This window comes from Antechinus flavipes, chromosome 4, assembly GCF_016432865.1.
Source record: "Antechinus flavipes isolate AdamAnt ecotype Samford, QLD, Australia chromosome 4, AdamAnt_v2, whole genome shotgun sequence".
Classification (NCBI taxonomy): domain Eukaryota; kingdom Metazoa; phylum Chordata; class Mammalia; order Dasyuromorphia; family Dasyuridae; genus Antechinus; species Antechinus flavipes.
In genome coordinates this window covers 8,480,427-8,500,778 of record NC_067401.1, presented here as the reverse complement: position 1 = coordinate 8,500,778, position 20,352 = coordinate 8,480,427, and the positions used below count along the sequence as shown (strand labels likewise).

The window sequence follows — 20,352 nt, the reverse complement described above, 5'->3', positions numbered from 1 at the left end:
GCCTAGCTGGCCCATAAATTGGAATTGCGTGAGACAGCTGCAGAAAGTCATCCGCCCCACCCTGCTTCTGTTGTTTTCTCCTAAGAGAACTTCAGCCTCCTAAGGGCAGGGACTGTTACCTCCAGCACCTCGCGGGGAGCTGGCCACTTGGGGCTATTACGGTTCTCGGTGTGGGTCCAACCAGCCCTGGAATATTGGTCCTGCCCCATTCTCAGAAGGACACTGAGAGACCGCGCCGGGTCCCGCTGCCGAGGGCCCGAGGGGTCCCAAAGCACAGGATCAGCGGGAAGGAGCAAGGAGGCAGCCGCCGCTTTGCCAGACTGAGACACGGAGCTGTCCTGGAGCCCCTGTGGGGCTGTCACACGGAAGAGAAATTAGCCGGGCTCTGCGGAGGCCCCGAGGGCAGAACGAGGAGAGCTGAGGGAACAGGCAAAAAGCGGCGTTTTGGGGGGAGCGAAGGGGGAGAACTGATGGGGGGGGCTGCCAAGAAGCCCATCAGCGGGATGGAGCAGCCGGGGGCTGCCGGGCTGACCCAGGAGAGCCCCTGCCTCCAGGAGTCCTTGGGGGGCAGCCTGTGCAAGGGCATGAACTGGGAGAAGGGGGAAGTTTTAGGTGACAAGGAAGGTGACAAGGTGGAAGATGGATAATGAGAGAAAATAATGGGCAATAAAGCCGGGGAGGGACGATGGGGCCTGGTTGGGAGACCTTGGGAGCCGATGGCAGAGTTCTGGCTTAGCCCGGAGTCATAGGAAGCCCCAGGAGCGAGGAGAAGCCATTTCCTCCCGGGGAAGGGAAAACCTTCCCTGCTGCTGGATTTCTCGGGGGAGGCTGCTGGGCCCTCCCCGAGGCGAAGGGAAAGAGCTGCTGCTCCCAATGGGGGACTCTGGGCTCCTCTCGATGCCGATGGCCAAGACCAGGTGACTTCCCCTCCTCTGGGCCAGGATCAGCGGCCCCGGCTGCGGATCCAGCTGGAAGGCCGCCCCATCTCCGGGAGCGTCAGGCCGGGATCGGCCGCTGCTTGGGGCACAGAGCCCGGGCAGGGCAGACACATCCCGGCCGTGAAGGTCCAGAAGCGGCGAGTGGCGGGAGCGGGGGATCGTGGCCACACGGCGGCTCTGACGGGGACGCCACGGGCTGCTCAGCGACTCCCAGGCAGCTCTCCGTCCGCTGTCAACATGGAGAATCCTCGTTGGGGAGGAGGGGCGGTAAAAGCTTCACTTTCGGGCTTCCTCAGAGCCTGGAAAGGGGAATTGGGGAGAATTCTCTCCGAATTTTCCAGAATCTTTTAAATGAATCAGAGCTGTAACGGGAGGGGGGGGGAGGGAAGGAGGGAGGGGACAGCCAGGGGGCTTTGCCTGCGTGTGGAAACATGGAAGCACCTGACATTTCTAGATGGAAATCTCCTTCAGCACAAAGGTACCACTGAGCCCGGCACCCCAATCACTGGTTAAAATAGGAAGCAGCAAAATGGGCGGCTCGCTTCTTCCCTCCGCAACAGCCGTCCCCGGAGCGGCTCTTCCTCATTCCACTTTCTGTCTCGGTGGCCGCTTCCTCAGGGCTCCCAGGGGCCGGGCGGGGGCTGCTCGGTCGGACTCGGGCCTGTTTTCCTCCAGGTCTCTCCCCTGGCCGCAGACGGGCTTGTCCCCAAGTCTTGATTCGAGGCTCCTTGGCCGCGGGCTCCCCCCGAGAGCCGAGCTGGCCAGTGGGGGCTCCGACCACGGGGATCTCTGACCACGGGGGCTCCGACCACGGGGGCTCTGACCACAGGGGCTCTGACTATGCGGGCTCCGACCACGGGGGCTCTGACCACGGGGGCTCCGACCACGGGGGCCACCAGCCACAGGGAGCAGAGCCAGGCAGGGGTCTGCAAGCCAGGCCCATCTAGCCTCGTTGAGCAGCCGGAGGACAAGGAGCTTAACCCTCTGAGCAGCCTTTTTCTCATTTGTAAAAACCGGAGGTTCAGTCTCGATGCTCTGTGGGGGGGTGAGGGGGGAGGAGGGCAGCGGGCTCCTCCAGGGCTGAGATTTGCATTCAGGGCCTGTCACCTCTTAGAATCGAACGGATCTGAGGTAACAGTGATAGAGCACCGGCCTGGAATCGGGAGAATTGGAGTTTAAATTTGGCCTGGGGCCCTTATTAGCTGTGTGATCCTGGGCCAGTCACTTACCTTTGCCTCAAAAAGAAAAAAAAAAAAAAGAATTTAGGGAATCTGGCCAGTTTTGCCGAATCGCTTCCCTCGTGATGCTCTCTCTGGAGCATCATAGAATCCTGAGCTTCCTGCAGGGCCCTGCTCATGCACCTCCCCGGAGGAACCTTCCCCAGCCTCCCCAGGCGCTAGTGTTCTTTCCCTCCCCTATCCATCTTGCATTTATTTATCTGTTTACAGATTGTCTCCCCAGTAGAATTGCAAACCACCCCCCCATCCCCCCGGCTTCTTGAGATCAGGAATGTCTTTATTTCTGTGCTTGCCTTCCCAGCATCCCGCCTCTTGCCCAGTAAGCGATCCGGTCCCCGCGTTCCTTATCTGTAAAATGGGGGAGCCAGAGTAGCGGCCTCAGGGAGCCCTTTTCCCGCCCGATCTAGGATTCCAAAGGGATCAAACGAGTGGGAAAGGTCCACAGAGCCCGAGCTCTGGCTCTCTGTGGAGCCGCCGGCGGAGCTTCGCTGCTCTCTGCCACACACCGGGCCTACAGAGACGAGAACGGGACAGTCCCAGCCCTCGAGGGCTTACGTTCGTTTGGGAGACAGAGGGAAGCGGAATGCCGCGATGAAATGATTGTGGAATGACAGGGAAACGAGTTGTGGAACCGCCGCTCTGCTAGCCGTGTGATCTTGGGCAAGTCACTTCTCCGTGGGCCTCTGTTTTCTTCCTTACGGAATGAAGGGCTCAGGCCCAGTACTTCCTGAGGTTCCTTTTAGCTTTGGCTCCCATGGTCCCCTAACTATACGTTTCCTTTAGTGACAAGCCCAGGAGCTGCTGGATGGAGTGGATGCAGTGCAGGAAGGGGGAAGGTGCTGCCCTGAGGACGCAGAAGCTTGGACCAGAAGCCTTTGCATCGCTCTGTCCGGGCACACCTGGCGGGGCTCCCCGGGCTCCCCGTTCACCTTCTCCGTTTCTTTCCCCACAGTGAAGTTAACAAGACCCTCCCATCCCTGGAGTCCATGCAGAAGCTGTTTGATCAGCAGCTGTCCCCCGGCGTCTTGCCCCGGCCTCAGGTAGGTGGTCTGGCCACCGAAAGGGTGACAGGGAGAGAGGGAGCCGGGAAGACTCCCTGACTGGTCTTAGAAAGGGTGGAGTAAGGGAGGGGGAGGGAAGGAGGAGAAGTTCCGTGGGCTCTCTGAACACAGGGACGTGCCAGAAAGGTAGCAGGACGTCTCCGGGGAGGCAGCGAAGGAAAGACCGGGCCGGGAGCTGGGAGAGGCAGGCTGCGGGCCTTTACTCTCTCCTGGGATCCTTCATGTGACCTTGGAAAAGACACTTCCTCTCGGGGATGGAAAGAATAAGAGAGGCCTGGAGATTTCCCCTCGCACTGTATTCACGTGGCTGGGACACTCTAGTATCTGGATAGGGAGGAAGAAGGGGGAGCCAGAGCGTGCTGTCCGAACCACCTCCTGCAAACCGCCCCATGTGACCTTTGCTCTCCCGCTGTCCCCACTCCCATCCAGAGTCATAGGATCCTGGATCTAGAACGGAAGGGGCACCAGGGACCATCTAGTCCCTCCACATTTTACAGAGGAGAAACTGAGGCTCAGGGAGGTTTAATATCTCACTCCAAATCACAGAGAGTAAAGATCAGACTAATTTGAACTTGCCCCCTGTGGCTCTGACCTTGCCCTGCCCAGAAGCCCTCTAACTGCCATTTCCAAAGCCTGTCATCTTCACCTCAACTTTCTATGTTGTTTTCTCTCACTAGAAAGCAACTGTCTGAGGGCAAAGTCTGCCTTGTTGTCTGGTACTTCTGTCTTCAGAACTTAGCACTGCTGCCTGGCCCATGGCAATAGTGCTTTTTCATCTATCCATCCATTCAAATGGGCACACAGATAACTTGTATAGGTGACACCTGAGCCAAGCTTTGAAATGAGCTAAGGACTCCAAAAAGCCGGCGCCCTGGGATGGGGATGGAATATTGGATGGGGGAAGGGCGAGGCGGCCATTTGGGCCAAATATAGAATGAGGGACAGGAGTACAGAAGCAGCCTGGCGAAGAGAGGCTGGAGCCAAATCGTGAGAGCTTTTGGTGCCAGCTGAGGAAATGGGAGCTTAGCTTTGAGGTTTGGGGAGTTAAGTTCAGGAGCAGAGGAATAGCAGCAGCAGTCGTGCTTTAAGATATTCATTTGGCAGCTGATGTGGAGGATGGTTTGGAGAAAGTGGAGGCTGGAATCATTCAAAGCTGAGGTAACGTCAAGGACTCCCAAGGCACGGGGTCGTCCTAGGGACTGACCTTTGTCCTTCATCAGTCAGTACCTGAGACCTTGGAGGCGGCTCATCTAAAGGAGGACCAGTGAGGAGAGAGAGATCCCAGAAGCCTCCAAAACCCTAGAGGGTAGCCTGACATAAAGAGTCAGAGGCTATGGGTTTGAGTCCCAGAAAGGCCCCTTCTTGGCCATGTGACCCTGGAAAGTCATTTTCCATATCTGTGCCTCAGTTTCCTTATTTGCAAACTAGAGAGAATGCTATTTGCATGCCACAAGGTCCTTTTAGTAAAGCACTTGCAATGGCAAAGGAAATATGATTTGCCTTTATTACTTACGGCCTTAGATTCTGAAGGCAGTTCTTTGTCTTACCCAAGCCATCCCCCACCTTAATCTCCACCCACCCCACGCCACCCCTGAAAGATGTGGTTGGATCACCAAGTGCTGTTTGTGTAATTGGTCTGGGTATCTATGCACAAAGCTGGCCTCAGGGACATGTGGATTAATCTGAGCTGTTTTTCCTGGAGCCACCAAAGGGAGGCAGAAGTCAGGCCTAGGAGGGTGGCTGGAAGCCAAGGAAGGCCACCCAGAGTGGGAGAGACAGTCTGGAAACAGGAGTCATTAGTTGGGGCATCCCACTTATGGAAGGAGCAAAGGGACCAGTGTGCCTCGCCAGCAGGATGGGGCAGAAGAGCAGATGGGAAATAACAGGAGCTGAGGAAACGAGCAAATGGGCTGGATTCTGAATCATTAAAGCTGAAGGTGAGGGGACGAGCCCAGTCACAAACCCAAGAGCTGGGTGATCCTGGACAGACTCCCCCAGAACTCTGGCTCTCACAAGTTGCCTCCAGCATATAATAAATTCCCCATTGATTCTTCCTTCCCTACCCCTCCCAGACTCATTCCTTATCCCAAAGAATAAGAAAAAGGGCAAAGAGGAGCAGTAGATCAGCAGAACTACTAAGTTGTTTGGCTCTGTGGGGGGAAAAACCCAGTCACAAACCCAAGAGCTGGGTGATCCTGGACAGACTCCCCCAGAACTCTGGCTCTCACAAGTTGCCTCCAGCATATAATAAATTCCCCATTGATTCTTCCTTCCCTACCCCTCCCAGACTCATTCCTTATCCCAAAGAATAAGAAAAAGGGCAAAGAGGAGCAGTAGATCAGCAGAACTACTAAGTTGTTTGGCTCTGTGGGGGGAAAAACCCAGTCACAAACCCAAGAGCTGGGTGATCCTGGACAGACTCCCCCAGATCTCTGGCTCTCACAAATTTCCTCCAGCATAAAATAAATTCCCCATTGATTCTTCCTTCCCTATCCCTCCCAGACTCACCCCTTGTCCCAAAGAAAAAAAAAGGGGGGGGGCAAGGAGGAGGAGTAGATCAGCAAAACTACCAACACATCAGCTGTTGGCTCTGATCTCTAGGCATTGTATTTCTTTCTTGTCGTGTCCTTCCTTGATATTGCAAGCAGGGGCTTTCAAATGTCACATCTATGGTGTCTTCCTTGATTCCATCCCCCCTCCCAAGCAGAAGTGATTTTTCTCCCGTGCTACTGCCCTCAGAGAACTTTATCTGAACCTTTTCATGGAACTTGGCCTAGTCAGCCTGGTTTTAGAGCTGTTTGTGTGTACATGTGTCTTATCTTTATTACAAGATCCTAAGTCTCAGAAGGATGAGACTAAGTCCTACTCTTTTTGTCCCTTATGGCAGCTGATACCACGTTCCTTGAACATCGTGGATGTGCAGCACATCTTTATTCATTGAATAAGGGAACAAATGAAGTAGCTCACTCTCTTTCACTTAGCAGGTGTGTGCAGAACCGAATCCAGCCAACGTAATAGCCAAGCTTAGCCAGCTGACCAATATACTGTCCTCTCTTGAAGATAAGGTATGATACAATTTGACCTTGCCATTTTCTTAGAAACTGCTGCTGTTTCCCCTGGGTTTCCTTTTCTGGGATTAGAAACTGCTGCTGTTTCCCCTGGGTTTCCTTTTCTGGGATGCTAGAGGCAGGCACTGAGATGCTTACGCTTCCCCCCCCCCCCATCTCTCTCCCGTCTCATGGCTTAAAGTCCTCATGTTTTTGTGGTTTCAGGTAAAGACATTTGTGGTAGAAGGTCCCGAATCCACACATCGGAGATCACTCATCCCTCCTGTCACCTTTGAGGTAATTGTCTCTTCTTTAGCAACTAACCCGGTATCTTCTCTGCTGCATTTCCACCCCCTCAACCACCAACCTCTGAGTCTTGGCTCAATGCTGAAGGCCCCTGATTGCTGTTACATAAGTCACAATGACACTATGCAGATAGCAGGGTCTATTAGGATGGAATGAGTTTCTCCTACGCCAAAAAGGGCTTAGGATAAAACTCCTGAGGAGTCTCCAGACTACTGTTAAACTTTGAAGTGGATGACCATAAGAAATTTCTCTCTTTTCAAAAACTGAATAACACCAGACTACGTAAGATAGAAATTCAATCTAGCAATCAATCAATATTTATTAACGTACCTACTATGTGCCAGGAATTGAGTGAAGCGCTGGGGAGACAAAAAGAAGCAAGACATTTCTCTGTCTTCAAGGAGCTTACAATCTAATGGGGGAAGCTCACGGTTTTATATACACTCTCTTCTTTATTGAACATTGAAATGTTTGTGTTGATGATTTTTATTCATGATCAACAAGAAAATGTATTTTTAAAGCAGCGAACCCTCCTACTCTAGTAGTCTATATGGTTCTGGACATTACAATTTAGTAAGAACGTTACAATGGATGAGTTGGATTGTAGCCAGAGGAAGGAATCCATTATAAGAAAGAGATTTAATGATTGGCTAAAAGAACTGGGTTTATTTAACCCAAAGTAGCCTTGGGGGAAGAGAGTGGTGAAGAGTATTCAGAATTCTAATGAGGAAGAAGGATTAGACGGGTTCCATTTGGGCCCAGAGGGCAGAACTGGGATTAGTGGTGGAAAGTTAGCTAGGTTAGAAACCCTCTAAAATAATAGGCTCTATCCCAAAATAGGTGTTGCCTCGGGAGGTTACTGACTCCAGTGATTTTCAAGTAAAGGTGAAGATCCATTTTCCAGTTATGTTATAGTAGGTTATATATACTACTATATATATATATATAGTATAGTATGTTATAGTAGTTTTTTCTAGTATATGAGTTAAATCAAATGCCCCCTGAAGTGTTTCCTCTAAAATTCTATGATTTTAAGAATAACATAGTTTCTTATTAGCCTGAAACATCAACAATTCAGTCCTGGACTCAAACAGGAATGGATGGAATAGATGGCCTCATATGTTCTATTCTAGGTCTTTGATGCTTAAACATTTCACCATCCATTCTGACATGCTCAAATTCTCTCTCTCTCTCTCTCTCTCTCTCTCTTTCTCTCTCTCTCTCTCTCTCTCTCTCTCTCTCTCTCTCTCTCTCTCTCTCTCTCTCTCTCTCTCTCTCTCTTTTAAATCACTTTTTATTGACAGAACCCATGCCAGGGTAATTTTTTACAGCATTATCCCTTGCACTCACTTCTGTTCCGATTTTCCCCCTCTCTCCCTCCACTCCCTCCCCCAGATGGCAAGCAGTCCTTTACATGACATGCTCAAATTCTCACGGTGTTGGGGGCAAGATTTGAACCCACGTTTTTAAACTCCAGTTCCAGTGCCATTTCTATCACTTCAGACAATGGGACTGAGATAATCAAGGCAATGAATAGCACGATTGAGCATAACCTACCCAGTGCTGCCAAAACCAGTGTCACTTCACGGTAGCTTAATTTTAATGCAATGTAACCAAATTTCATGCTAGTATTACAACCATCTATAACTTATTCAGCATGTTGTCAATTAGAAACATTCCTAACATTGTTCCCTGTGGAACCGATTGTCCCTATCTGTTTTTCTTAAGATCATATTTTCCTTTGATCAATTAACAATATTAAACTAAAGTCCATTTGAGTATGCTTTTCATTATAAAAAATCAATTAATACCTCTTAAAAATAACTGACCACTAATTTTGGCAAAGTGCTCATTATAGAACATAAATGATAAGATTGTATTCTTAAGAAACAGTTTTTTGAAGTCAAAGGAGCCAATCTGAGAACCCAACTCTGCTACTTACTAACCTTACTTATGGATACATCTCTGAAATTCTTTAAAAGTTGGGGATTAGAATAGAACTGAAGGAAGAACAGGAGAGAGGCAAACAAACAGTACAGATTTGATTAAAACATGTTGATTTTATTGGGGAGTGGAGCAAAGATGGCGGAGAGTAGACAGGACTTTGCCTGAGCTCTCCCTGGCTTCCCTCAGAATCAACTCTAGATCAAGCCTCTGAACAGATTTTGGAGTGACAGAACCCAGAACATTCGGAGTGTAATACTTTTCTAACATGAGCTATTTTGGAAGGACTTCAGGAAAGCTCTGTTTCAACTGCGTAGAAAGAACATGACCCAGAACAGGTGCTAAGAGAAGGCCCAGAATGGAGAGGCCTGGGGTGAGGAATCTACTGGGAGGCTCGTAGCCAAAATACAGCAACATTGGCTACTCTGTCCTGGTTCAGAATCCAGTGGATTAGCAAACTAGCTGTGAGATCGCCAATGCAACTACAGAAGGCAAATAGTGAGCTCATGAGGTATAACTGGTGAGATTTGGCCAGATCCACACGGTGCAGTGGGGAAGCTTGCAGGACCACCGGCCCCAGTGGAGTCAGGGAGAAATTGTTGTTATCCTGCAGAGAAAGCTTGGGACAATCTCCTCTGTGCCCTAGGAGCAGACCTCAACCTTGATAAGTGAGCAAAAAAGCAAAAAGAACTCTACCATAGAGAGCTGTTATGGAGACAGGAAAGAACAGAATGCAAACCCAGAAGAGAACAGGAAAGGCAAAACATCTCCAAGGGAAGCCTCAAAAGGAGACAAGAACTGGTTTCCAGCTCAAAAAGCTCTCTTGGAAGAGTTCAAAATGGATCTTCAAAGAGAGTTAGGAGAAAAACGGGGAAAAGAAATGAGAGATCTACGGGAGAGTTTGGGAAAGGAAGTACAGAAACTGACTGAAAAAAAAAATAACTCCTTAAAAAAATTTGGTGAAATGAAAAAAATATATACTGAAGAAAACAACTTCTTAAAAATAGATTTGGTGGAATGGGAAAAAGAAAATAACTCTTTGAAAAATAGAATTGGTGAAATGGAAAAAGAGAATAACTCCTTAAAAATAGAATTGGTGAATGGGAAAAAAATTCAACAAATAAAGCAACTCCTTTAAAAGTGCAATTGGCCAAATACAAAAGGAGTTTTAAAAGCTAGCTGAAGAAAATAATTCAATTAAAATTAGAATTGGACAAATGGAAGTGAGTGACTCAATGAGACGTCAGGAATCAGCCAAACAAAACCCAAAAAATGAACAAAAAAGGAGAAAATGTAAAATACCTTATTGGAAAAAACAACTGACCTGGGAAATAAATCAAGGAAAGATAATCTAATAATTAGCCATGATGAAAAAGAAAGCTTGGACAGAATCTTTCAAGAAATAAAGAGAAATTCTCCTGATATCCTAGAACCAAAGCATAAAATAGTCATTGAAAGAATCCACCAATCACCTCCTGAAAGAGACCCCAAAATCAAAACATCATGGAATATTGTGGCTAAATTCCAGAATTACCAGATCGAGGAGAAAACGCTGCAAGCAGCCGGAAAGAAACAATTCAAATATCGAGGAGCCATAATTAGGATTGCTCAGAGCTTAGCAGCTTCCACTTTAAAGGACTAAATGGCCTGGAATATGGTATTCCAGAAAGCAAAAGTTGGACTGAAACTACCCAGCAAAACTAAGCATTATTTTTCAGGGGAAAAGATGGACATTCAAGGAAATAGGGAATTTTCAATCATTTTTGATGAAAAGACCAGAGCTGAACAGAAAATTTGATCTTCAAGCACAAGACTCAAGAGAAGCATAAAAAGGAGAAAAAATGTTGGTTTTTATTATATATCTTTAAAAACTAAAATTATACACATATATATGTATATATATTTACATATATACACATATATATTTGTGATTTCATGTACAATCCTCTTTCCTTGTTCTTTGTATATGGAATTGTTCCTGTTCATGGGTACTTATCAAGTTTAGAATTCCAAAAAAAAAATTTTAATTTTAGTGAAATGATTATGGAGGAATCTCTCGGGTACCCTCCAGGTCCAAATCCCATGATGGAAATAAAGCATGAAAATGATGAAAAATCTTCTTTCCTATCTTCCACAGGTAAAAGCAGAATCCTTAGGAATTCCACAAAAAATGCAGCTTAAAGTTGACGTTGAATCTGGGAAACTGATTATCAAGAAATCCAAGGATGGCCCTGAGGACAAGTTCTACAGCCATAAGAAAAGTAAGAAATCCTTGATTTGCAATCATATTCACCCACTTATTCTGTCACCAAGAGGTGATGATAACATGGCTCTGTGAAGAGCAGATGAGATCCCCTTTAGTTGCTGTAGCATTGTTCTATGATGGATTATTTGGCAACTCTATAGTGACACCTTCTCAATTTGTTGGCATCCTCTCTGCTCTTAAAGACTTAGCTCATGTGCCCCTTCCTCTAGGATCTCTTCCAAGCTCATCCCAGTCAAATATAACCCTCCCTCCTTTTCTCCTTCCCTTCTTCCCTCCTTTTCTCCTTCCCTTCTTCCCTCCCTTTCTCCTTCCCTTCTTCCCTCCTTTTCTCCTCCCTTTCATCCCTCCTTTTCTCCTCCCCTTCTTTTCTCCTTTTTTTCTTCCCTTCTTCCCTCCTTTTCTCCTTTCTTTCTTCCCTTCTTCCCTTCCTCCTTTTTTTCCCTTCTTCCTTCCTTCTCTCCTTTCCTCTGCTCTCCTGGAACACTTATTCAAACAAGTATAGCACTAACCACATTATGCAGTTATTAGTTAACACACCCTACAAACAGAATCTATGCGGAGTACATTGCAGGTAATCTCAGAGGGAAGGTGCTGGGATTAAGGCCTCTTGTTGAAGGCAAGACTTCAGCTGAACCCTGCAGGAAATGAGGGATCCAGGAGGAAGGGATGAGGAGGGAGAGAGAGCAGGCCTGAGGAACGGCTGATGGAAATGCCCGGAGTCGGGAGATGGAGTCACATGGAAGGAGCAGCATTGAACTGCTGGGTAAATCAGGTCAGAGAGCAGGAAATGAGAAGGCTGGAAAGGAAGGGAAGGTAGGAAGCAAAACAGAGCTGGGGATTAGATCCCAGAACTTGCCAGAGCTTCTGGAATGGATTGAACGGAGGGAGAGAAGATGTGGGCAGACTTGCTCCATGGGGAGCTCCTGAGATAGATCCAAGGATGGCCGGGAGGAGGGGACAGTGTTAAGCTGGGAGAACAGTTGTGGGACAATACGTAAACACATCCTGTCTCTTTCCTTTGATCTCTTTGGGATGTGAGCCTCATAATTTTTCGAAGCTACAAGAAGTTTTTGACGCAGGGCAGTGCAGCGGAGAGAGCATCAGGCCTGGGATCGGGAAGGTTCGAATTCAAATCCAGTTTCATACTCTTACTGTATGACTGGCCAGGTCACTTATCACTATCTGCCTCCGTTTTCTCATCTGTAAAACCTGGGTAACTCTAGCACCAAAGAGGATTAAGTGGTAAACTAATTGGAAAGGGCTTAGCATGGAACCTGGCCCTGAGTTATTCCTATAATCATAGCTGAGAATGAGAAGCAAGAACCTGCTGAAATTAAGTGCATGAAATGGGGATGGGGAAACCCAGGTTTGGAAGGAAAAAAGAATGTTTACATTTTAAAAATATTTGTCCATATTTATTCATTCAGTAAATAATGCGTATTATTAAGTATCGCCGACATGATCCCAGGCACCATCTGAGACAGTGTCAGGGCTGTGAAATGGCTAAAACACAGAATCACTTTCAAGGCATTTTCGGGCCTTCTGATTTATTTTCTTTCACTCGTCCTCGTACTCATGTTTCAGCCAGTCTGGCTTGTCTAGACTTCCCATTTCCCACCTCCCTGCTTTTGTACAAGCTATACACACACGTGCGTGCACACACACACACTCACACACACACATAATCACACTCACACTCACACACACTCATTCACACACATAATCACACTCACACACAGTCTCTCACACTCACACACGTAATCACACACAGAGACACATAATCACACACACACATAATCACACACACTCACACTCTCTCACACACATTCTCACACACACACTCACACTCTCACACACTCTCACACATACACTCACACACAATCACACACACCTGGAAGCTTTGATTACTCACCACCACCTCTTCAGATCCATAGCTCCCTTTACTTCCAGGTGAGTATGGGAACAATGTGAGGGAAGGAGGCAAAAATGATCATAAAGTTTCTGAAGAATACGGAGGCAGCTACTTTTCGTGGAGCAAAAGATTACTTGTGTTGTTTGAAAAGTTGTTTAAATAATTGTTAATCAGCAAGGGGGGCTGGGCTAGGGAGGGAGGGCAAGGCAGGAGGAGGAGCTCGGAGGAAAGAAGATCTGGGGCTCCTGCCCTTCAAAAGCCACGTGGGATCCACAGGTGTTTTAGGACCATTTGCCTGCTGGGAGTTTGGAGGTCTGATGGAAGGGAAAGCCCTGAGTGGGGAAAGCCAAGGTGGAAGCTTGTCCCGTGAGAGGCAGGAGAGAAGAGAGAAAGCAGTGACTTACAATGACTTAAATGGCTTATGCAGAGTCGCACAGCCCGGGTGGGGCTTCCACCGTGGAAGGCCAGGTTTTCTGCCCCCGAATCCCCCTTCTGGGGAGGGAGGGCAGGCTAGTTCATGGGAGACGTCCCAGGCAAGGGCCAGGACCAAGCTGGATGGGACGGGCCAGATTTGTGGGCTGTTCCCTCACCCACAGAGCAAGCGAGATTACCCGTCTGGAGGCATCATCACTAGCCCCAAATGACATTTTGACCTCTTTAGTTATTGTCTCGTTTGGTCTTCACAAAAGCCCCGGGAGGTGGGTGCCATTATTGGCTCCATTTCACAGATTAAAAAACAACCAAGTGAGGCTGACCGAGGTCAAGTGCCCTGGCCAGGGTCATTCAGTCGGTGTCCAAGTCAGGATCCCGTCTTCCCGCCTCCGAGCCCGGCGCTCCCTCCTTGGTCTCCTCGGGAGGAGGGTGCAGGGGTGTGGAAGCACGGGGCGGTGAGGGATTGGCCAGAGAGGCCGCCGGGAAGGGGCCCAAATACTGTGACGAGGTCGGGGGGTCCAGGCCGGTGCGAAACTGGGAAGCCGGGGGGCTGACTTACCGAGGAGGGGGCGGGGAAGGACAGGGATGGAGGAAGCAGGGGAGCCACGCTCAGAAAGCACTGAGAAAGGCAGAACTGAGCCGTGGCAGCAGTGAGAGGCACGCGGGAGCTACAGACGGACGCTTGGGTACAAGTTATGAAAAGCAGGGCGTGGGCGGTGGCTCGGCAGCCCAGATGTTGCGCTGGAAAGAGAGGAGGGAGCCGGCCCCCTCTCTTCTCCGCTGAGGGGGAAGGGCGCAGGAGAAGGCCGAGGCCCCCAGACAGAGACTGTGGAAATTAGTCTCTAATTGGGGTGTGAGGCGGCAAATAAAGCAGTGGCCGGGGGGGGGGGGACCCGAGTTCGAGTGGGGCCCAGACACTCAGCCAGCTGTGCCTCTGGGTACGCCACGCGTCTCACTGCGCCTTAGTTGTTTCAGCTGAAATTGAAGGGACTGAGCTTGGGGCCTTTAAGGCCCCCTGCAGTTTTAAATCTCTGGTCATCACCCCTCATGTTGCAGCCGAGGAAACCGAGGCAGGCAGAGAGACTAGGTGACTCGGCAAAGTGTCCGAGGCAGGATTTGAAGCCAGCTCTTTGACTCCGAGCCCCGGCGTCTGTCCGTTCCCCCCTGGCCATCCCCTCGCTGCCGGGAGGCGGGAGGAGCCGCTGGTGCTCCTGGCGTTCATCGGTCCTCCTGTCCTGCAGAGTCGCTTTCCTGCGTTATTACTAGCACTGTGTGAATTGTTCTCCCGTTCTGCTGACTTCATTCCTCGTAGTTTATAAAAGTCTTCTCCAGGTTCTCTCAGTTCTCCATGTTCTTTTTTCATCCCTCGCATCCACGTGCCATGTATTTGGGGGCAGCATCGGTGGTGCAGTGGTTAGTGCAGCTGGCCGGGAGTCGGGAAGGTCTGAGTTGGAACCCGGTCTCAGACACTGGGCAGGTCACCTAAGCCCTGCTTGCCTCGGTTCCTCCGCTGTAAAATAGGAATATGGCGGAGACGGCAATTGCAGCCCCTCCGATAGCGTTGCCAGGAAAACCCCACAGACAAGGCCGGGTCACGTAGAGTGGGACACAGCCCAATGAGCGAATGGCAGCCATTTGCCACTAACGGGTCCCTCCTTTCCCCCATTATCAGCTGGATATTTCTAACGTTACCCAGCCCCCACTTGGCGTCCCGTTCCCCGTCGGGGACCCAGGGCGGGGACGCTCCCTTCCGTCTGCCCAGAATTCCTCACTCCAGAGCTCTCGGCCCTCAGTAAAATAACCGGCCAACTTGCTCACCCTGTGTGAGTCTTGCTCCTCCTTCCCTGCGGCTCCTCCTTCCAGCAAAATGTGAAACCTCGTCCAAAGGAGCCTCCCGGGACCTTTCCACCAGCTGGGAGAGGGGGGAGGAGAATCCTGGGCCAGGGGACACCTGTTCTCTTGCCTCCTGCCCCTGTGTCCAGGTCAGTCCCTCGTGGTGAAGCCTGATTTTCTCCTCAGTCTTACAGCTCATCAAATCCCAGAAGTTCCACAACAAGCTCATCATCGTGGTAGAAACGGAAAAAGAGAAAACCTTGCGGAAAGAATATGTGTTCGCCGACTCCAAGGTGAGTGACCGAGAGGCCGCGGTTCCTGGTCCGAGCCCGGCCGCCGCATTGGAAATCGGGGGCCCGCCCGGGGTCTAGGGGCCGCCGTGACTCTGGGCCGTCTTGGCAAGGGATTTTCCCTCTGGGGCTCAGGTTCCTCAATTGTAAAGTGAGAGGGTCGGGCTGTAAGCATCGGGGCCACAGGACCGGGTGCAAATATGGGTCCTACCCACTAGCAATGATTTTGCCTCTTTGAACCTCAGTTTCCCCATTTGTAAAGTGAATCCGCTGGCCTCTGGTTTCCAGCTCTGGTTCTGAGTCTGTGAACGGCTAGTGGGCAAGTCACTCTCGGCTGTTCTGGTTCCCCTTCGATAAGATGAGGGGCTTGGTGACCCCGAGGGTCCCTCCTAGCTCCAAGGCCAGAGCTCTCAGCCACTGGGGCCTGACGCCGGAGCCTTTCCCCAGCTTCTGAGGCATCCTGGGAAGGAACTCGCTCCCGCAGGGGCCTGTAACCCCCAGCCAGATGACTGAATCCTTCCCAGCTTCCTGCTTGTGTTGCTGGGGGGGGGCAGCTGAGCCCTGAGAAAGTTAGTCAGGGAGATGCTGGGGAAGCCCCCCCCCCCAGAGAATGCTTCGGCTGCTCCATTTGCCCTGCTCTTCTGGGGGCAGGAAGGGGGCGGCAGGGTCGGGGACCAGAAATCAGGAGCCTGGAGGCAGGACCAAGCAGGGGGAGAACCCTGAGGGGCGAGGGCCGAGCCCAGCTCGGACTCTGCGGTGCTCAGGGACCTCAGGCCAGCGGCTTCATCGCTCGGCCCTGTCCTTCTCTGTAAAATCCAGGAAATGGCGCCCAAAGCTACGGGACTCAATCTCGTTTGGTCCTTTCGTAACGGCCGCAAGTCTGGGAAATGAGGTAGAGCTGAGGACCCTGAGGTCACGGGGTGATAGAATGAGGAGGCGTAGAGGCCAGTGTCTGCCCCCAGCACACAGGAGGAACAGCAGCCCAGAGAGGGAGAGCTCTGTACCTTCATACAGAGCTGATTGTTAAACAGGGATTCCCGTGGTCTGATACGTTAATACAGAGCTGATAGTTAAACAGGGATTCCAGTTGTTAACCTTGCTAATAGTGGAGATATATAGATATATATGTGTGTATGTATATAATAGAGAAAAACATCTAATAAATTCAATTTGAAATTTTAGAAAATAATACAGAGCTGACCAACAGATTATAGATTTAGAGTTGGGAGAGGTCTCAGAGGTCACTGGTCCAGCCCTGGTGCTTTACAGGTGGGGAAACTGAGAACTAAAATTGGGAAATTGCTTTTCCAAAGTCACCCAGAAAGTAAATGAGAGATCTCGACTCTACTCTGGGTCCCTGACTTGGGTCAGAGAGTTCTGGAAATCCCAGCCATGAGGGACCCTGAGAAGGTTCTGTGTTCACAGATTTTAGGACCTCAGAGGCAACCTTGTCTGACATGTTCTAGATGAGGAAATTAAGGGGGAAATGACTTGCCCAAAGTCACACAGGCCATAAGGAGATGAATTGGAATTCAAATCCGGGTCCTTTACTCAAAATCCTGCACACGTGCCTCAGTGACTTGTGTTAGAGGATTTTTTCTTACTTTTCTTGGGAAATAGCCCAGAGAAAGGAGCAGAAAGGGATTATGGGCACTTTGGGCTGGCTGGGCAGGCCCCGAGTGTCCGAAAGTGCCCGAAGCGAGGGGACCCTCCTGACCTCTGTCTTGCTCTTCCGTGTCTAGAAGAGGGAGGGGTTCTGCCAGCTTCTCCAGCAGATGAAGAACAAGCATTCCGAGCAGCCCGAGCCCGACATGATCACCATCTTCATCGGGACCTGGAACATGGGTACGTCCCCGCTCTCCCCTGACGCTTCCTTTTACAGCCCCTGCCGCCTCCATCCCTTCTCCCCTCTCCTGAGGCCATTGTCGGGATCTCCCGCCACATCCCCGGCCTTTTCCATCCTCCAAACGGCTGCCAAAGGGAACTTCTAAATCCATGGGCCGGGCCGGGCCATCCGCCTGCTCAGGGGGCTCCAGACGACCTCTGGGGTCTTTAGAGGGTCTGCTCTTCCCAACTTGGCCTTTAAAGTCCTCTGGGATCTGTCCCCAGCCTGGCTTTCCAGTCTGAGACACTGGACCTGGAAGTCAGGATGCCCCAAATTCAAATCCAACCTCACTTAATAGTTGTCTGCCTCATTTTCCTCCCCTGTATATTGGGGCCAATAATAGTGTCTGTTTTTGAGAGTTCTAAGAATCAAATGAGATAGTATTAGTAAAGCATTTTGCAAACCTTAGGTGCAGCATAAATGCTTATTATTGTTACTATTATACTTCTCACCAAACTGTTACTTTCTGTTCCCCGTACGTGAAAGGCACCAAGTGCCTGCTGTGCTGCTGGGCCCTGCGTGAACACCGGGAAGAACGAAGTTAAGGGGAATTTGTGTCCTAATGGGGAGCATCAACAGGGGGGAGAGCGAGGGGAGGGGGTTTTGGCCACGAGAGTCACAAAGGTGAAGAAGGGCAAAGGGCAGCTGACCGACAGGCCCCACAGGGGCAGTCTAGAGTTGGTTTGTTTGCTGCGCCCAGGAGAAAATGAGGCAATCGACAGACAGTGGAGGGGAAGGAAGAAGCAGCTGGGGAGATTCTCCGCGTGTCCAGGGCAGACGAGTGTGAGACAGCGCCTTGTGTCAGCTAGAGTCGCCGAGGGGAGATTGTGCTATCTCAGGGCCAGTCAAACCGCGGGGGTCATTTCCTGTATCCTGGCCTCAGAGTGAGTGGGAGCACGTTCCACACCAGAAGCTCCCGCACTGACAGGCACTGACCCTCACCCAAAAAATCACATCACCTGTCCCCTTTACCGTCCCACAATGCATCTGGCCATTTCCTCCTGAGAGAGAATAGTGTTCTTCTTCATCAGGATGAAGGGTGTGTGTGAGTGTGAGTGTGTGTGTGAGTGAGTGTGAGTGTGTGTGTGTGTATGTGAATGTGTGTCTCTGTGTGTGAGAGAGTGTGTGTGAGTGTGTGTGTGTGTATGTGAATGTGTGTCTCTGTGTGTGAGCCCAGCTCAGCGGGCGGCAGATGGAAGGCACTTCATGACCATGATGTAAGACCCCTCAGTCCTAATCTACTCCTCTCTGCCAAGGACCAGTGGCAGGGCCGGCGTCTCTCAGGGGGATAATTAAGGATCAAAGAGCTCCTGGCTGAAAAGCCCTATGGGAGCTTTAGTGAGCCCACAAGTGTAGGTAATTATGAGAGCGGCCGCCCTGGGTGAGAGGGAGAACAAACAGAGGCCGTTCTGGCCATGGAGCAGAAGCCTTTCCTGGCCATGGAGCAGAAGCCGTTCCCAGACATGGGGCAGAAGCCATTCCTGGCTCCGGAGCAGAAGCCATCCTGGCCACGGAGCAGAGGCCACGGGGCAGAAGCCATTCCTGGCTCCGGAGCAGAAGCCATCCTGGCCACGGAGCAGAGGCCACGGGGCAGAAGCCGTTCCCAGACATGGGGCAGAAGCCATTCCTGGCTCCGGAGCAGAAGCCATCCTGGCCACGGAGCAGAGGCCACGGGGCAGAAGCCATTCCCGGCAGGTGTTTGAGTGATGGCCTGTAGAAGAGACATCTTTGTTCTGCCTCTTTCAGACAAGGAACACTTCCTCCCTATTGGGGCTGTGCTAAGGTGGCGTTCTCAGAGGGCAGTGAGGTCCCGGCCTGAGGTCCTCGGGCAAACACCGAACGGCCGCTTGCCACGGGAGGGCTCGTCCACCAGCCGGAGAGGAGGGGCCGAGGTGCCCTGTGGCTCTGAGATTTGGGGGGTTTTCCAGCCGCTCATTTCTCCCGTCTTCCCAAGGGCCCGTGGGAAATGATTTGCTTTGGGTGAAAGAGAAGTCGACTCTCATTTCCTCCAGGGAAATTCAGGGCCCGCGGGAGAAGCGGCTCCTCGCTCCCCCGACTCTTCTGCTCCCCTTGCTTTTGCCCAGGAGCTCATCTCCACAAGGACAGAGCCGAGCGCGCCCAGTGTTTCTCTGCTTTGAAACTGTTAGATTTGCCCCCACCCCCACCTTGGGTTTCCTGGGGACTCGCCGCCCCGCCTCCCTCCTTCCCATGTTCATTTCCCTCCAAGGATGGCTCCGGAAGCCTCCCCCTCCCCATTACGTGCCCCTCCCTCGGCCCCTCGTTGTGACCCGGGCCCTTCCTCTTGCAGGTGATGCGGCTCCTCCCAAGAAGATCACGTCCTGGTTCCTCTCCAAGGGGCAGGGAAAGACCCGCGATGACTCGGCGGATTACATTCCCCACGACATCTATGTGATCGGCACCCAGGAGGACCCGCTGGGCGACAAAGAGTGGCTGGAGATCCTGAAGCACTCCCTGCAGGAGATCACGGACATCAGCTTTAAGACAGTAAGGAGGCCCAGCAGCTGCCCCGGGGGGTCCCCCACTAGGGAACTAGGGGCATGTCTGGCTTTTTTTTTCTGAGGCAGTTGGGGTTAAGTGACTTGCCCAGGGTCCCACAGCCAGGAAGTGTAAGTGTCTGAAGCCAGATTTGAACTCAGGTCCTCCCGACTCCAGGGCTGGTGCTCTCTCCACCGTGCCCTGTGCCAGTGTCTAAAACAAAAGAAACTGCCCCATTTCTCAGATCGGAGAAGCACGTTAGGTCTCCAAGCTCGGAGCCGGGCACAGGGGATGTGAGCAGGGACAGGGCAGAAGTCCCAAAGCGGCTTCTTGAGGAGGGAAGTCATTCTGGGAAACCCTGTGCTGCCTTCTTAGGATCATGGTTTTGAACATGGACAACAAAGCACATAGTAGGGACGCAAAAAAAAAACCAGGCATACTCAAGTACAAAATCACAAATTATCTTTTACATGAATTCGTGGGGCCAAAGTTAAGAGCGTCCGTGAGGAGGAGATTGGGTGATTTTCTAGAGAGCCATGTGGATCTCTAAGCTTAGAGAGCAGCAGATCCCAGTTCCCAAAGGGGTCTGTGGCTAATCCCTCCTAGTGAGAACGAGCAGGACTGACTTTGGCAGCGCTCAGAGTTTTCTGGGCAAGTTGCCTCCTCCGGCCCCTGGTCAGAGCCGGGTCCTGCTGAGTGGGCCG

General features: G+C 51.0%; 1 protein-coding gene across 6 annotated transcripts in view; it reads left to right on the top strand.

The window, feature by feature from the left end:
• The window catches only part of INPP5D (inositol polyphosphate-5-phosphatase D), a 123,436-nt gene that overhangs the window by 69,565 nt on the left and 33,519 nt on the right, over positions 1 to 20,352 (top strand). For 4 of the 6 annotated variants that reach the window (XM_051999281.1, XM_051999279.1, XM_051999276.1 and 1 more), the window contains exons 8-14: positions 3,129 to 3,216; positions 6,219 to 6,302; positions 6,510 to 6,581; positions 10,672 to 10,795; positions 15,164 to 15,270; positions 17,010 to 17,112; positions 19,461 to 19,657. In XM_051999281.1, coding sequence (XP_051855241.1) covers positions 3,129 to 3,216; positions 6,219 to 6,302; positions 6,510 to 6,581; positions 10,672 to 10,795; positions 15,164 to 15,270; positions 17,010 to 17,112; positions 19,461 to 19,657 — 775 coding nt within the window. The remainder of the gene's footprint in view (positions 1 to 3,128; positions 3,217 to 6,218; positions 6,303 to 6,509; positions 6,582 to 10,671; positions 10,796 to 15,163; positions 15,271 to 17,009; positions 17,113 to 19,460; positions 19,658 to 20,352) is intronic. The other 2 variants (XM_051999280.1, XM_051999278.1) reach the window with 1 other exon arrangement.